Here is a 15874-nt window from a genome sequence, read left to right as displayed (position 1 = left end):
AAAAAAAAAAAAATATATATATATATATATATATATATATATATATATATGTATGTATGTATAAACTCTCCAAGAAACGCGCAGAGCCATCCTGTCTCCCCGGGGATGGCTCTGCTTTCTCTCCCAGACACAGCCATGCTCGACATCGTTGTTAAGTGCTCAGCCTTCCTCTGCGGTCATTTTATTTGTAATAGTGTCCTGTGTGTTGTGTCTCCTAGCTCTACATACAAACTACCACGCTTACCATCTCCATGAACCTAAGTGCGTCAGTGGCGCTGGGGATGCTATACATGCCGAAAGTGTACATCATCATTTTCCACCCCGAACTCAATGTCCAGAAACGCAAGCGAAGCTTCAAGGCCGTAGTCACAGCAGCCACCATGTCATCGCGGCTGTCACACAAGCCCAGCGACAGACCCAACGGGGAGGCCAAGACAGAACTCTGTGAAAACGTAGACCCAAACAGTAAGTAGCTCTCCTTTCCTTCCATCTCCCCAGCCTGCGTCAGGAAGCTCTGGCAAACGTGGTGTGTGTGCTCGCCTTTCTTTGGAGAAAGACTGTGACCGTTCTTGTCTTATGGGCTGGGTTGCCTTGGCGAATGCTAACGTTTGCTCTTAAGAATGTGCTCATTCTTGCCACCATTTTCTTTTTGCTCCCTGTTTGGAAAGCAGCTTTCAGAGGCTCTGCTTCAGAAGTGTGAAATCTCCCCCTTCCCTGGCTTCTTATCCTTTGGTCCCAAACCCTCCAACTGACATAGACACAGCTGTTGAGCCACCTTCCTTGTTCCCTTCCTCTTAGGGGATCAGCTTCCTGCTAGGGAACCTTCGACATCCCATTGAACTGCAGCAGTAGGAAAGAAATTGGAATATTTAAGAATTTTGGCAGCATAACTTCCTTGCACTGGAACATGAATGTGGAGAAAGTTATGATTCTTTACTAACCAAGCCTTGTAGGAACAAAAAACACATCACATATTGAATAAAGCTGGCAAACATTCATCCAAGTATGCAGGCCCAGACACTACCATGCTAATGGCATCCCCACGTGGGGAAAACATCTACCAGACAATTCCAGAGGACTTTCATCCCATGAAAGACAAACATTAGAGGTGGGATAAAGGATGAAATGCCAGATTTGATACCTACATGGCCTATCTGCAATGCCTGGGTAGCCTTTATTCATCCCTGCAAATGACCGCAAAGACGACGGAGATACAGACACTAGTTTGTTAAAAAAAGAAAGACAGAAAGAAAAGAAAAAGAAAGAAAGACCATTTAACCAGAGTTAAATTCTTAAAATCCCCAGTTGCTAATTTTGCTAATACTATGGTGGTAAAAGTGCATTTCAGATTCAACGTATCACTCCTAGGATTTGTTTTCCAGGACACGTTGACTAGTTCCATATAGTGAGGCAGTTTAGCATGTTCACGACACTTCCTGTTTTAAACTAGAGGAGGTTTCCGGTTGGCCATTAAGTCATTCAAGACTTATTGTTCAGTTATGAGCTGATTTTGTTGTAGCCAAAGGTTTATTGCCAAGCAGAAAGTAGTTCCTATTCTAAATCCTCTGACATAAGTCTTTATGCTCTACAACTGAGATCTTTAAAAACCAGGAAGACAACTGAGTTTAACCCTGACAACTGTTGTACAACGATCCATGATCTTGGCCCAACCCATTTCTACACAGTTGGCTGAATGACTACCGTCAATGCTTGAGAGTCTGTGGACAAGGAAACAAAGGCCCGTTAACAACATCATGGGCTTCACGTTGACATTTCAATAGGAGAGATCCTGGGACAGGTGAGAGGAGGGAGAAACAATGGATGTACAGGCTCTGTTCTTGTGTCTTCAGAAAAAAATGGTCAATTCCAAGGAAAGGAAATAGATAGAGAATTGCTGTGATATTCAATGTGGTGTAGGAAGAGGCTTCGGGTAGAGACAGACCTGGGTTCAAATCCAAGCCACGCCACTTTCCAGCGGTGTGGCTTTGAGAATTACTGAGATTTTCTAAAGTTCAGCATTCTCATGGATACAATGGAGATGATAATATCTATGTCACAAGTGCGCCATCAAATCTCATACATCTAAAAAAACAGTATGTCAATTACATGTTAATGTTCTTCCATTTCTGTAAAGGTGAAAAAGCCCACATTTCAGTGTGACTGGTTACATAGACATGATGGTGACGTTAAAGGCACACCAAACACCACAAGGTAGATGGAACTGACCAATAAAAATATTTCCATGAACATATTTATGCATCTATTTATATGTATCCTGTATTGATAAATATACCTGCACAGTTATACTTTTGTAGTATTTTATTCTAGGACCCCTTGCCAGATTCTTCATAAAACCCGCACCCTGAAGATGTTCCAATAGCAGTTTTACATTTATATTTGTACACACACACACACACACACACAGGAAGGTCAGGAAATAGAAGGCAACTCTACCCCTCCTTCCACTATGATGTTAAATTGACACTTTTAACCCCTTGAGAACACACACACACACACACACACACACACACACACACTTAACAAGATATGTCCAAAATCAATAAGCAGAAAATATGGTCAAAAGTCTACATGTATTGAAAATTAATGGCCAAATTAGAAGGTCTGAAGTTGGATAATTAATCTAACACTATGCTACTTAGAAATGACTAGCTTTTTAAACAACATTTTAACTGTGGTTAACCTTTAATGATGAGGTTCTATCCTTGTGGAGGCGATTTGGGGTATGATAGTGGCTGTTAAAATGCTAACACTAACACTGACACTAATAATAACAAAAACCCATCAGCTACCCTTTGAAATAGGCAGTAAACAGAATGCTTTGGGTGGAAGATCTCTTACTCCTCATGGTAACTCTGTAGACCGGTGATCATTTTTCTCCTTTTACTGAAGAATCCTAGGCGTAGGGAGAGCCAGGGATATTACCAAAGTCCCACACTAGTTAGCAGCAGAGCTTGGTCTGAAACCCAGGTCTGACTCCCAAACCCACGCTTGTTGCTCTTTGCTGCTCTGTTTCTCAGAACATCGGTGACATGTCGTAATTCTAATGCAGAAATTACTCTTTTGGCTTCTTCATTTGGTAATACAGCTTGCATATACAGAATATAATGATGTGTGGCGGTGGACTCTTTGGTTAAATGTGCTGTGAAATGCATTCCTGCTTGCTGTGTTGTCTGCAAAGACAGGAGTAACCTGAGCTCAAAGAAGGCTGCCCAGGTAGAGGCCTCATCTTACTAACTCAAAAATCCAAGTATCTTATGACTGTGTCAGTCACAACAATTATTCCATTTGGAATTCATTTGCTGCCTTTCTCTTGAAAAAGTTTTGTTGGGTTTTGTCACTGTTGATGTGTTGGTGTCTACACAGAACAAAGAATAAATAGTTCAGGGGGAGAAAATGAAACCAGAAAGAGCCTTTTTCTTAGAGCCAATCCAAAAGATTTTTTAAAATTATTTTAGTTATTTTGGTTTTGTGTAGACACTCCCTAAAACTAATCGTCAATGATTTGCCCAGATATTTGCTGAATTACAGGAGGAGATTCATGTACCTCCAAACATTGGGGTTTCTGATCACCCAGCTCCCGAAGGTCCCTAAGAGGAATCAAAAGACCTTCTCTGCACAAAATCTGTCCAGTAGAATTTTCTGCAATGATGGAAATGTTCCCTGTTTGTGCTGTCCAGTATAGAAACCGCTAGTCACACGTGGCAATTCAGAACTTGAACCACGGCTACTTAACTGATGAAATACACTTGAAACTTTTAGTTCGCTTTAAATAAATATAAATAGCCACCCACGGCTGTGACTATTCCATTGGAGAGCACGGCCAGAGATCTTAAGAGCAAGGATTTCACTCTGGGACGCTCAGTCTGAGCCCACAGTTGAAATACCTCCCGAAGTTTTAGCAATGATGTGGATCTGGGACAAAGTCAACTTAACGGAATGAAGTATTTGAGGTGAGGCAAAAATGCAAACCTATAGCTATTTTAAACGATCCCTAAGGAGCCACTAATATGTAAAGAGTGATATCATAGATAGCAATGATATTTGGAAAACCAGTCCTTAGTAATGCAAAAATGAACGTATGAAAAGGACAGTAGTGAACATTCAATTAATGAAGAGAGACATGACTATTTTGATGAGAGAGAACATTATTATTCTATTCTATTTAATACCAAATACAGCTCAAAGTACGTCAAATGTCTGCACTTTGGTAACAGAGACAAATCAATTAATCGCTGAAATTAAACCGTCTGGTTAAAAAGAAACAAACAAAAGCACAGACCATGTACTTAAGAAAGGAATACGTCTTTCCAAAGGGGAAATTCTGTCTACTATTCTCGGAGGGAGTATATCTGGGAGAATGTTGAACTTTAGAATGAGCTACGAGGTTAATAATGGAACAGAAATGTGCCTTATTGTTTCGCTACACACTGAGTCTCAATGTATTTCAGTCTTCAGTGTTTTCATTTTTAACAGCTCTGCTCCATCACTGCAGGTTGCCAGCTGGTGCATGCTCCCTTCTGTTCATCCAGTGGCACACGGCAACTACATGTCCACGTAAAGGCGAATTTGCTTGTTGGCTTAATATGGGCCGAAATTAAAACTGCCCCTGCGCTGCTTGAGTTTTCCCCAAGAAGTTCAGTCTTCCTCTTAGGTTGCCTCTTCAGTTCAAATTCCATTGTCTGAAAGAGAAACTTCTTTCTGCATGGATTCCGCAAAAAGTAAATCTTCTCAAAAATTTGAATGTATCTGTGTACTGCTACCATATTGGATAGTCAGAGTTGGGCCGATGCTGGTTGGTTTCTACACTAAGACCGAAAAACAGCAGGGGGCCTAAGGGTGTAGCTCAGCTACTTACTGCATTTTTATGTATACAAACAATATTTCTGCTGCTAGAGGATCACAAGTGCCTGACCTAATGTGGATAGCTTTAGATCTGGCCACCAGGATGCCTTCTCCACATTCCTTCTCTAAGAAGAAGGGCACCTCACGCTCTGGTTCTCGCAGCTGTGTCCTGAATGTGGCATGTTTCCCCCAACTTTCTATTGTTGACTTGGCAGAGGTACGTTCCAGGCAAACTTGAAGATGCCAGATCAACAGGAGGACTTGGTTCTTGGCTTACCCATGGCCACCAAGACCTTTTTCCAGTTGGACGAATGATATTAACCGAGGCAGCACAGCTTTATTGGGATGGTGGGTAAGGACTGCTCCCTTCCTCAGCTGGACTAGTCAGAACCAGCAGATGCTCTGTGAATTATCCTCTGGTCAGATGCTTTCCTTGTAAAGGATTGCAGTGCACAGAGGATGAGCAGCCCTAAGCCACCAGGTTCTAAACTACCATCCATTGTCTGAGCCAATGCCCCCAGGCAGTGCAGAGAAGCTGCTCAAGTACCCCGACCGGTTACAGTTAATTTACTCTGGAACTGCCCAGCGGTTAGAGATGGCAGGCAGGTGAACAGCGCGGGATATACCGCCTTTTTGGATATGGGGCCATATGACTGATAAACTGACCCTGAGAGAGAGGCTGGACACACACTGTGCAAAAGACTAGCTTAAGACAATGGGCATACTGCAATGAAGAACATTTTAAAAGAATGACCATTTACACCTAAAATAAACAATCAAAAATAAGATTTTTTAAATATATGTTTGTATTCTGGTGCTGTTTTTAACTACCATTTTGCATATATTGTAATGAAAACATATAAATAAAAACTTGTGCTGTTCAATTAAACCCCCCAACTGCTAGAAAACGGATGACGGCACCAAACCCTACACAAGTAACAATGCCTAGAAAATGCTGGAACACGCGCCTATGCTGTGTCAATTGGTTATGGTTTTTTGTTTTGTTTTGCTTCTTCATTTGTTTGGATCCCTGACATTCTCCACATTATTATGTTATTTGTTTCATCCTTCTGGACCAATCACGCAGTTCATCATGAATGGACTAGGCTGAGAAAAAAATAGGATGGCAACAGGAAGAAAAAAATGCCCTGAGCGGATAGATACATTATTTTGGGGCTGGTTCCCTCACCTGCTCCAGTTCAAACAAGTAAAACCCAACTGCCTTAGACCAAGAGGCACCCGTACTCCCATGTTCAGAGGTACCTGAATTCTGGTCAACTGGTCTTCCAAAGGCTACTGACCCCACTGAAAGAGTGGGCATAATGTCTATGGTCTCTATCGCAGCCTCTTTTCCAAAAGGAAAGAGAAAAGAATAAAAAGGAATGTTGTGTGCGCTTTTATTTTATACATACCTATATATTTACTTTTCCTGTAGACTGTACACCACCAGTAAGAAAGAGTGTACAAAAGTCTGTTACTTGGTACACTATCCCACCAACAGTATAGCTTTTGCCTGCTTTCCAAAAGGTAAGAAACAATCTACTTTTTATTTATGTGTGTGTTCTTGTCTCCACTGAGAATTAGCAATGTTTCCATGAAAACTGTGCATGATTACCTAGAAACCTATGGATACGAAGGAACGCGTTTCTGAAGACGATATTTGCTAAGCATAGTGTAAACGGCTGTGGTGGGTCACGGGCCTGGTTTATTCCCTGGAGAACATGCGACTGGCCTGGGCGCGTGCACATTTGTCTTTCCTGAACAAGTAGCCAATGATGGCAAAAGTGGTACCGGTCGGCCTACTTTAAAACTCTCAATGGTGAGAGATTATTTTTAAACGCATGCGTTCAGACTATGATTTGAGAAGGCAATGTGGAAAACTTGAAGGGAGAGAAGGAGGGTGTTTTAAAAGCTTAGCAGATACGTGTGTTCTGGTTTATTTTTACATCAAATACATCCCCAGAAATATATTCATTCAAAAAGCAATGAATGATCCTACCATCTTAAACCCAAAACGGTCATGGTTCCTTCCTTGCGGCAAAGAAATACTAAAGGTTTGCTGGCTGGGCTTGATGATGTGTTCAAGATGATTTGGGACTCATAATTCTGCCCTAGAGAAACACTGGACCAACTTCACTGATTTGAGAAAGCAGGGAAAGGTTCAGTGAAAGACCTGAAGAGTCTAAAGATAAATTTCAACATTAGTCAAACCCAAGAATTACCAATAAACACCAAGGGTATTCAAACTAATACCTTAGAAGAAATGGTGACTCGTGTGACGTGTGAACGGGGGCATGGGAATGGGCTGCCGTAAGAGTCGTTACCGACTCACCGTTGATGCTTATATATCACTTTGAGCTCTCAGCTAAAGGATATATGCTATGAAATAATAATAGCAGCAGTAGTAGTAATAGTAGCACCTCCCTGTTTCAGTCTAAGTGATATGACAGTAGAGTGAAAAATAACACTTGCTTTGGCAAACATCCTTGGCCAGCTGGAGTCAGTGCGTTTCAAACCGTGGGAAAACAAACAGGAGAAAACAAGGCGTAGAGTTATTAAAATCATGGGGTGGCTTTGAAGAAAAGGCCCCCTTTTGTTTTCCTCTAAACCTCCTACTATACTTATAAAATCAACAGCGAGACTTCTCTCTAGAGAGATTCCACGAAAGATAGCAGAGAGGTCCTATCACGGGAGGGGGGAAATAGCGCTTCATAACGTGGGCTAGTCTTCCTCTTTGCTAACGTGGAACTTGTTATCAGATCATTCCTAGGTTTCTTTCCGTCTTTGTTTTTATAATGGTATTCTGAGTACAAATAATATCTTTCTTTTTTCTTTTTAATCCATTTAAGAACTGTAAGACAGGACAGGAGTACTTCCAAAGAGTAATTACATTTCCTGTTGATCCTACATGGATGCCAGCAACTCAGTCTTTAATTTCAGATGTATTGTTCACATAGCTACTTCCTTTTTCCATATCAACGCGATCTGTCCTAGTTTTTAAATAGGGCATTCTTTTGTCCCAGTGAATACGTAACTGTATTCCAGTGAGATTTCAAGTTTTTTGCAGGACAAGTGCTTCTCAAAACACTACAGCTCATCACTTTAATAGTCCTTTTACATGAGACCGCCTGAGAATAAATGAGAAGGAAGTTTCCCTGGGTAAAAATGATAGATTTAATCTCAATCCATTAAAAAATTCTCCCTAGCTCCATTCTCAGTTGGTGCTTTTTGGTTTAAAGAGTGCAAGATGAAAATGTTGTAAGTCAACCTTCCGGTTAAAAAGTACTTTTAGGATGTGCTGCTTAGAAATAAACAACTTTTTGCTAGGATCGTCTGGTTTCAGAGTTTGATTCGGTGCTCTCCTTTTCTGTCAGTTTAAAAGTGGCTTCATAGATTAATGAGAAACATCTTGTATAGCTACTTAAAAATAACTGGGAATAGAAGTTTGTCGAAGTTACAGGTATTCAAAGAGGGGAGTGTATCACCATGTTCAGGTTACAGTGCGACTGGGGGGGAAAGCTTGGGCGAACCGTGACAGAAGACATTTCATTCAGATCCATTTCTGTGTGGTTGTTTTCAGGGCCATGAAACAGTAAAGAAAAATCTATAAATTCAGGAGTGAATTTTGGTACTGCTGTGCTAGCCAAAACAAAAAGGCCACCATGCCCCAACAATGGCAGACGATAGTGAGCAAATCAAACGTGTGATTTGGGGTGCTTAGAGGAAGCAGGTTCAAATTCAGACAGAACCGAATTTGACCTGGTTCGAAAACGCATTCTCTATGAGGCCCTCTCCTTCGACAGATACAGTACGTCAGACATTGCCTGACTCAGCAATGTCTGCATCTTGGGTCTGAACAGTTCTAAATTTTGAAATCCTGCAGTGTTATCAATCTAATGATATTTATTTTCAACTGCAATTAAGCAAAAAACGAACGAACGAACAGAAACTCACCACACACACAGACACCCAAACCTCAACTAGTCTGGCACCATCACCAGATCAGGAAACGGGTTATGTTAGGAGGTAAATGTTCAGACCACAGGATGGTTTTTTCAGTTTGGAGAACTCTGAGTTGAATTCAGCCTTGCAAATATGGGCAGTCCGGAGTCTTATTTTGTCCACGTGTATTGTTCTGAGCAAGGACATTCGTTACAATATTACGGACATTTCACTCACATATTACATGGTGTTGTAAAAAAATGAATAATCTCTTGTTTCTTATAATTTCTGTAACAGGGTTATCTCACATGTTTAATCTTTTCGGAACTGTGCAATCTAAGTTTTGGTAATGTGTTACGACTCCCCCTCCTCTTCGATGTTCAAGGCAATGACCCTGAGTTAACTGGAGACTCCCTCAGTTTCAATTCCATTTTAAAACACTCTGTAAGTACAGCTTAGCAAAGAGTACACGTTCCCTGACCTTGACACAGAATCACCTCAGAAATAAATGCAACTATAAATCTTGCAGGCATATGTCTTTCTGCCTGAGAGCTCTGTGAAGCACCACCATTTCTCTCATCACGGTCTGACCTCAGCATCCTCAAAAACCAATTAATATTTGCCCTCTCTGTTCTGCAACTTTGGTTCGACTTAAGGAATGGGATGCAAGTTCACGTGGCTGGGATGTCTACTGGTTCTTAGCATCAAAGGAGCACACACATCATTCTCCAGAGTCCTGAAAACTATGTCAGCTTTTACATTTAAGCCTGGCACTGCACCATCTGGCCAGGATCTATGAAACACAGGAGTATTTTAAGTTGGGTCAATCAAAGAAACGTTTGTCAAGCACCGCTCCCCTGGGTCAGCCCTGAACTGCCTAGGAGTAGCGGGACAGAAGTGGACAGTACCTCAGGGGACCCCCGATCTGATGGAGGACTCACAGGTAAGCAATTTTAATTCAGAGTGACAGGGGCTCTTAGGAGAGGTAGTAGCAGTGAGCTGCATGTGGAGAGCATCACCCAGGGGGTTTTGTTTGAGCTGCTCTTAAAAGATGAAGGACTCTAGGCAGTGGTAGAGGAAAGACCGGAGGCAGGAAACAAGGAGGCACAAGGAAGCGTTCGTATTCAGACGAATGTGGTCTGTCCTGGGACCCGAAAGCAGTTCTGTGAGGCTGGAGAATTGTATTTGGAGGCAGATAGTTTCGGGGGATGACACGAGCCTGTGGACGGAGGGACCAAGTTGCCTTTATCTCTGTGCCGTGAGCACAGGGCCTGCAAATGGGTCTCAGAAAATGTCCGTGGCATGAATGGAGTGTAATATTTCACGTACCAGAGGCTCCCAGCCTCACCTAGGACGTCATAGGTAACAGTAAATATCTACTGAGTAATTATTGATTAATAATAAGAAAGTATCAAGTCTACAGCCTCAGCAAGCGGAAGTGTAGTCTTCCAGATGAAATCTCTAAAGTCACAAAAAAGGCAATGTTTGATCCTGATGTCACAGGTTGCAAAACTATCTTTTACGGATAACTCTTAAAACGGATGGTCGGCGCTACATCTGCACTTGCGTAAATAACGTCTCTTTTGAGGAGCTAACCCCATGGATGAAACCAGCCAAGTTTTATGCCTATTTATTTCCCTTTATGGACTGCAGAGAGCAGTTTTCAGTTACCTTTGGAAATGAATCCTATGCACTTCTAATTTGGTAAAAACAGAAACATAATAATCAGAAAAAACCATTATACTGATTAAGTGCATTTTCTCAGACAGTGGCATTAAGGACAGATGTTGTGTTTTAGGCCCCCAGTTTCATTTGCATTTGGAAAGAAAACAGCATGTGTCCTAAACCAAGGTCAGTTAATCTCTACAATCCTTCTTCCTCCCAACTACTGGCAATGAGCGTCTCCTCAGGACTCAAGTGATGGTGACTCTGGTTTCTGCTATTAAAGACATGTCTCAGCTTCGCAGATTTTTCTTTTCTTTTCTTTTCCTTTTGGCTGTACGATGGAACTCGGATGCATTTTAAATTAGCTTTCTCTAGGAATCAAAGGTAATCATTATTTCTCTTTATAATCCACATGAATATTCTCATTATTTTTTTCTTTTCAAGTTTAAGATTAGTTTTGAATTCCCCTTACATCTCTGCCCTCTTTCAGAGTAACCTCTGGAGACCCCAGCTTGCTCAAAAAGGATGGAGAAAATGACTCCAAAGCCTGTTCTTGCTGAGCTGACCCAAACACTTAGACGACATGGCAGCAGTCAGCCATCTCACATTCTGTAAGTTGTGGTCCAAGTATCGTTTATGACCGTGTGCATGCTGTTTCTTCCCTCCGGCCAAGAATAAGAAAAACTGGACCAAGGTCCTAACCCTGGCTCTGATACCCTGGAGAGCATAAGCTTTACCACCTCATGGACTTCTGTGATCTTGAGTAAGTCAAGTCCTATCTAACCTTCAGTTTCCTCTCGTGTAAAACAGGAGGAAGCTTTCCTTGATGAGTTACCGTGGACGTTGCATGGCGTCATGTACGTGAAAGCCTTCTTTTATAAAGGGCTGTGCATAGATATGGTAGCGCTCTTAGTCCCTGATCATCTCTCTGTTTTATCGTAATTGGCTTTCCTTTTTCCTCTTCTTTCACGGTCACTTTTTTTTTTTTTGCCTACTATGAACCATCAGAGTTAGAAGGAATGACATCTAGTTTGCCTGTGAAGTCAGGAACCTCTTGTCTAAGAGCAACAAGCTCTGTTTTTGAGATGGGTCACTGTGGTCTCTGATGCGTCATTAATAGTCTTGGGCCCGGTGAAATTGACAGAGAAGGCTATCAGTCACTCTGCAAGGCTGCTGTAGGACAGCTAGGCTCATACCTCCTAATATATGAACCACTCCCTGTGATTCACTTTCACAGGTTACTCCGGGCCGACTGGCAAGCTGAAGTACATTTTAAGTGCAAATGATAATGCAGGGTGTGTCTTGAGTGACAGAATAACAGCTGAGTGGAATAGAGTCCCTCAATCTTTGCTTGCGGAACACACTTGGTTTCCTTTCAAGGCTGGGATGTCACAACAAAATCAACTAACAAGATCTCTCAGATCTGAATTGATATTTTGAAGTTTGGTATTTATCAAGCTTAAATCAAACACAGCACTGACCCAAAGGGCCAAGCTCATTCGTCTCAGTCTTCAAAGGACCTAGCATGGTGCTTCACAGCAATTTAATATTAATAACAACAGTACTATCAATTATGATGACGGTTATAATTGCACCATATTATGCCTATTGCTATAGACAAAGTGCTCAGCCACCCACTGAGACAGGTCTTACTGTCCCCACTTAACAGATGAGGAAACTGAGGCTCAGAACAGCGAAGCCACTTCCCAGTGACCCACACACCCATGGGTGGACGCCTGAACTTGGGTTTCCTGGCCCGAGTCCTTTCTAATAAACTTTGCTAAAATTGCACGCAGTAGGACAAAATGTTTCCGTCTACATAATCTATCTCATGAGCATTTACGGTTCTCATCAGTTGACTGTAGAGGTCTTCAACTTCCTGAAGATGAGAGAGGCCCTTCAGGGCAGATATCATAATCTGTTTCCAGGACCGTTTTGGAATAAGATGTGTGCTCTCTCTCGCTCTCTCTCTCTCTCTCTTTTTTTCTTAATGGTACCGCGAATGATAAGGCTATCTGATGTCATTTTACCTACTACTGGATTCTTTTGGTGGTCTGAAAAAATTAAAGACTATTGTTCCTACCTCAAAGAACATGGCTTTCTAGAGCTAGAAATGTTTAGCTCTTGAGAATGCACTGAAATCCACTGAACAACATACTTGGGCAGAGTGCAGCCTGTTCAGAACGAAAACCACGAGTCATCATATTCTGACGATGTAAGCAGATTCTCCCTCTGTATAAGGTGATCGAGCTTGGCACGGGAACCTAAGCAAAGGAAATTAAACTCTGAAAAGGATTTGCTAGCATGGAAAAAATGGCACTTTCCTGGCACACAAAGGTGCAAAGCTAGCTCCCACCGCAGCTTTATTACCTGCTCCTTCTCTCTCTGCTTCTGCCGCTGCAAAGCTCTACACAGAAACTGGATGCCAGGGTCACTATCATCTATGTTAGCTGAAAATCTGATTAAGCTGGCCTCCTGGGGTTAGCATGAAAAATGCTAGATTTTCATTCTAGGAACTTAATTCCTCTTTCCCTCGTTTTTGTCATGTTGGCAAATTTCATTTGCATTTTAATTTCCCATCATTTGCCACAGTCCAGACTGAGACTTGAGCTGTTGTTTCCATTCAGGTGAAAAGTCCAACCACAGCTGAGCATCTGTGCTGGCATACAGTCAGGCGACTGGCCAAGGCAAGTATCTTCTGCATCCTCCTGAGCCTCCCGAGGAAGCTTTGCTACCCAGCCCGCCGATTAATTTAATGGATGGAAGAGACTTTGTCCAGTTTCTAGGATGATCTTAGTCCAGGTCCTCGTCACATACTAATACAATGTCCTCTCAATATTCCAAAATAAGGAGAAAGTATAGTAAAGGACGCTTGAGATCTTGACCTATCAGGACCTATCTAGGGGCTTTATTTGGGGAAACATCAATGCCATCAAGTGGGGGAGAGATCTCTACTGTGAAGTACCAGGATCTATTACTGAGGAAGCCAGCTTCTCCCTCGGGGCTGGATTCTCAGTGTCTTCTGGATCAAGCAGCAGAGACAGCAGTATTAATGGGGCACCTACCTAACTCCCATATAAAGCAAAAGAAATGACAAAAGGGGAGCAGCATACGGGGGGCTATTATTTATGCCAAGCAGGCAAAATACTGACTCTTTGGAAAAGATCATCTCTGTGCCTCAGTTTCCTCATCTGTAACACATAACTTCAAATGACAGTGGTAAGGACTAAATAAAAGTAAAGCACCAAGAACAGAGTTGGCACAGTAGCTGTTCAAATGTAAGCCATTAGTGTTATTCCATCACCTCAAATTAACTGGATTTTTCTGTTTGTCTTTCCTCTAGGAAAGAACTTGGAGAATCCAATCTGACCCTCTTTCATGTGATCTCTTGTATCTATTCTCTTTCTGTACCCCACGCAATAAAGTTCGAGAATGTCAAGTAATCCATGTGCCTCTGATCTTTGTCTGGAAAAACCTGCCGGATTTTCAGATTGAAATATCAATCCATCACGTCTCTTGTCAAGCTATTTAGTATTGATCACTTTTGGAGCAACGGTGCCTTAAAGCCAAAATTTCACTGCACTATCAGAGGAGCCACCTGGGAAATGACATTCAAACACACGTAGCTTCATTTCATAGCACGGCACCTATTTCCTGACTTTGGGCATAAATAAATTCAACACAGTCGCCATTGTGGCGATGTTTACATCGTTATTACTACCGGTTAGTCTCAGATATTTAAGAAAATATCAAGGACCAATTTAAATAACCTAGTTAGGGCAGAAACTCTGCCAGTATGAAATCTGAAATGCATTTTAGTTTATACTTCTATCCAATTTAAATCTTTTCTTCCCTAACCTGGTGCTCATCGAAATGTCACCTGTATTTAAAAATCTTCCTCGGGGATTCTGATGCACACCCAGGTTTGGGAACTTTTCTTTTTTAATCCTTTCTGATGATCAACACACGCAATATGGCGTTGGTGTAATGGTGATATGTGATGGTGATACCTACACAGCAGAGGGTCTTCCAGAATATTAAAAAGACTCATTAAAAAAAAAAATTATTCAGGTTTATCACACCAGCAGCATCAACCATGCACCCAGGAAGTCATCTCTGTCTGCGAGAACAGTAAGAAGCTATTGCAAGGTCTTCTCTCAAGACACTCTTCCAGGCTGGTACTGCGGACTAAATAAAGATGAAGCTAATTGATCGAAGCTCTGTTATTGGAGCGGAAAACACAGCACCATCTTTGTTTAAGGCTGAATCTCCGTGGCAACACCAGATAAGAAGCTGGGTTAATAGTTTTCCTTCCTGTACTTAGTGAATCACAGGTCATGGCCTCTGTGGGCAAAATGAGTTGATACATCCTTAGGCAATCGTTTCAATCTGCTCAGCAGGGCAACTCTGATTTTGTTTAGCCAGGAAGTCCTCAAAGAGATTACTACTTTCAAACTTTGGTTGATGCTTCCCATGCCCTCTTGCCCAATCAGGAAGTGAAAACTGTCAGAATAACCATTGTTTCAATTACCACTGCTGTTAAAAATTCCCTGTGATCTCATGAAGAGTCAGCCTAAATGCTAAATCCCACTTTGCCTTGTTCTACACTGTGATGTGAGCACACTGCTTACTCTCTGTCCATCAGTCTTCTCATCTTCAAAATGGGTATAATATTAGTAACTACCTCGTAGGGTTGTTATTAGGGTTAAATTAGTTCATATGTTTAACACAATGCTTGGTTTATAATATAATGGTCAGCAATTAGCTGATATTCTTATTATGAGTATCACCAACTGATCAACAGCTGCTCAGTTCATACAGTAGCCACTAGCCACATGTGGCTATTTAAATTTAAATTAATTTGAATTAAATAAAATTAAAATTTTGCTCTTCAGTTGCACTGGCCGAATGCTCAATGGGTGCACATGACCCAGTGCCTACCCTACTGGACAGCAAAGATACAGAACATTGAAATTATCACAGAAAGTTTTACTGGACAGCTGAGCCTAGGGAAAAGAAAAAGGAGGGTAAGAACTTCCTTTAGAGGAGAGAGATGTTTTGTTCTCAGCAATCTCCACTGATTGTGAAAACAGTCTCCAGGCTCCCTCTGGGAGCAGTGGGGTCCATTTCTCTGGTAGCATCTAGTCAAGAGTAGTTTACACCATGGAGGGTGCAATCAATATTTAACAACAACAACAAAAAGCTGTTTTCCAGAAATGGTTCTCTCTGAGTTGGGACGGTTCTCCATTCCTTTCATATACTATTTAAATCGCTCTGTATTGATTCTAAATTGCACAGTTGCGCACAATTCTTGAAAAGCACGCCAGGTGGCAACTGTGTAGTCATCACGTGTCTTAGAGTAGAACCCTGTAGCTAGTAGAGAGGATGATTTTCTTAATCGCCA

At 41.7% G+C, this 15874-nt stretch overlaps 1 protein-coding gene across 2 annotated transcripts in view; it reads left to right on the top strand.

The window, feature by feature from the left end:
• GRM7 (glutamate metabotropic receptor 7) overlaps positions 1–15874 on the top strand; it is a 919887-nt gene that overhangs the window by 866744 nt on the left and 37269 nt on the right. Inside the window, exons 9-10 of one of the 2 annotated variants that reach the window (XM_024124144.1) lie at positions 219–465; positions 6299–6369. In XM_024124144.1, the coding sequence (XP_023979912.1) occupies positions 219–465; positions 6299–6369 (318 nt within the window). Of the gene's footprint in view, positions 1–218; positions 466–6298; positions 6370–15874 lie in introns of those variants that run through there. The other variant, XM_024124143.1, reaches the window with a different exon arrangement.

This window comes from Physeter macrocephalus, chromosome 18 (genome assembly GCF_002837175.3).
Source record: "Physeter macrocephalus isolate SW-GA chromosome 18, ASM283717v5, whole genome shotgun sequence".
NCBI lineage: Eukaryota > Metazoa > Chordata > Mammalia > Artiodactyla > Physeteridae > Physeter > Physeter macrocephalus.
This window is presented reverse-complemented; position numbering and strand designations above follow the sequence as displayed.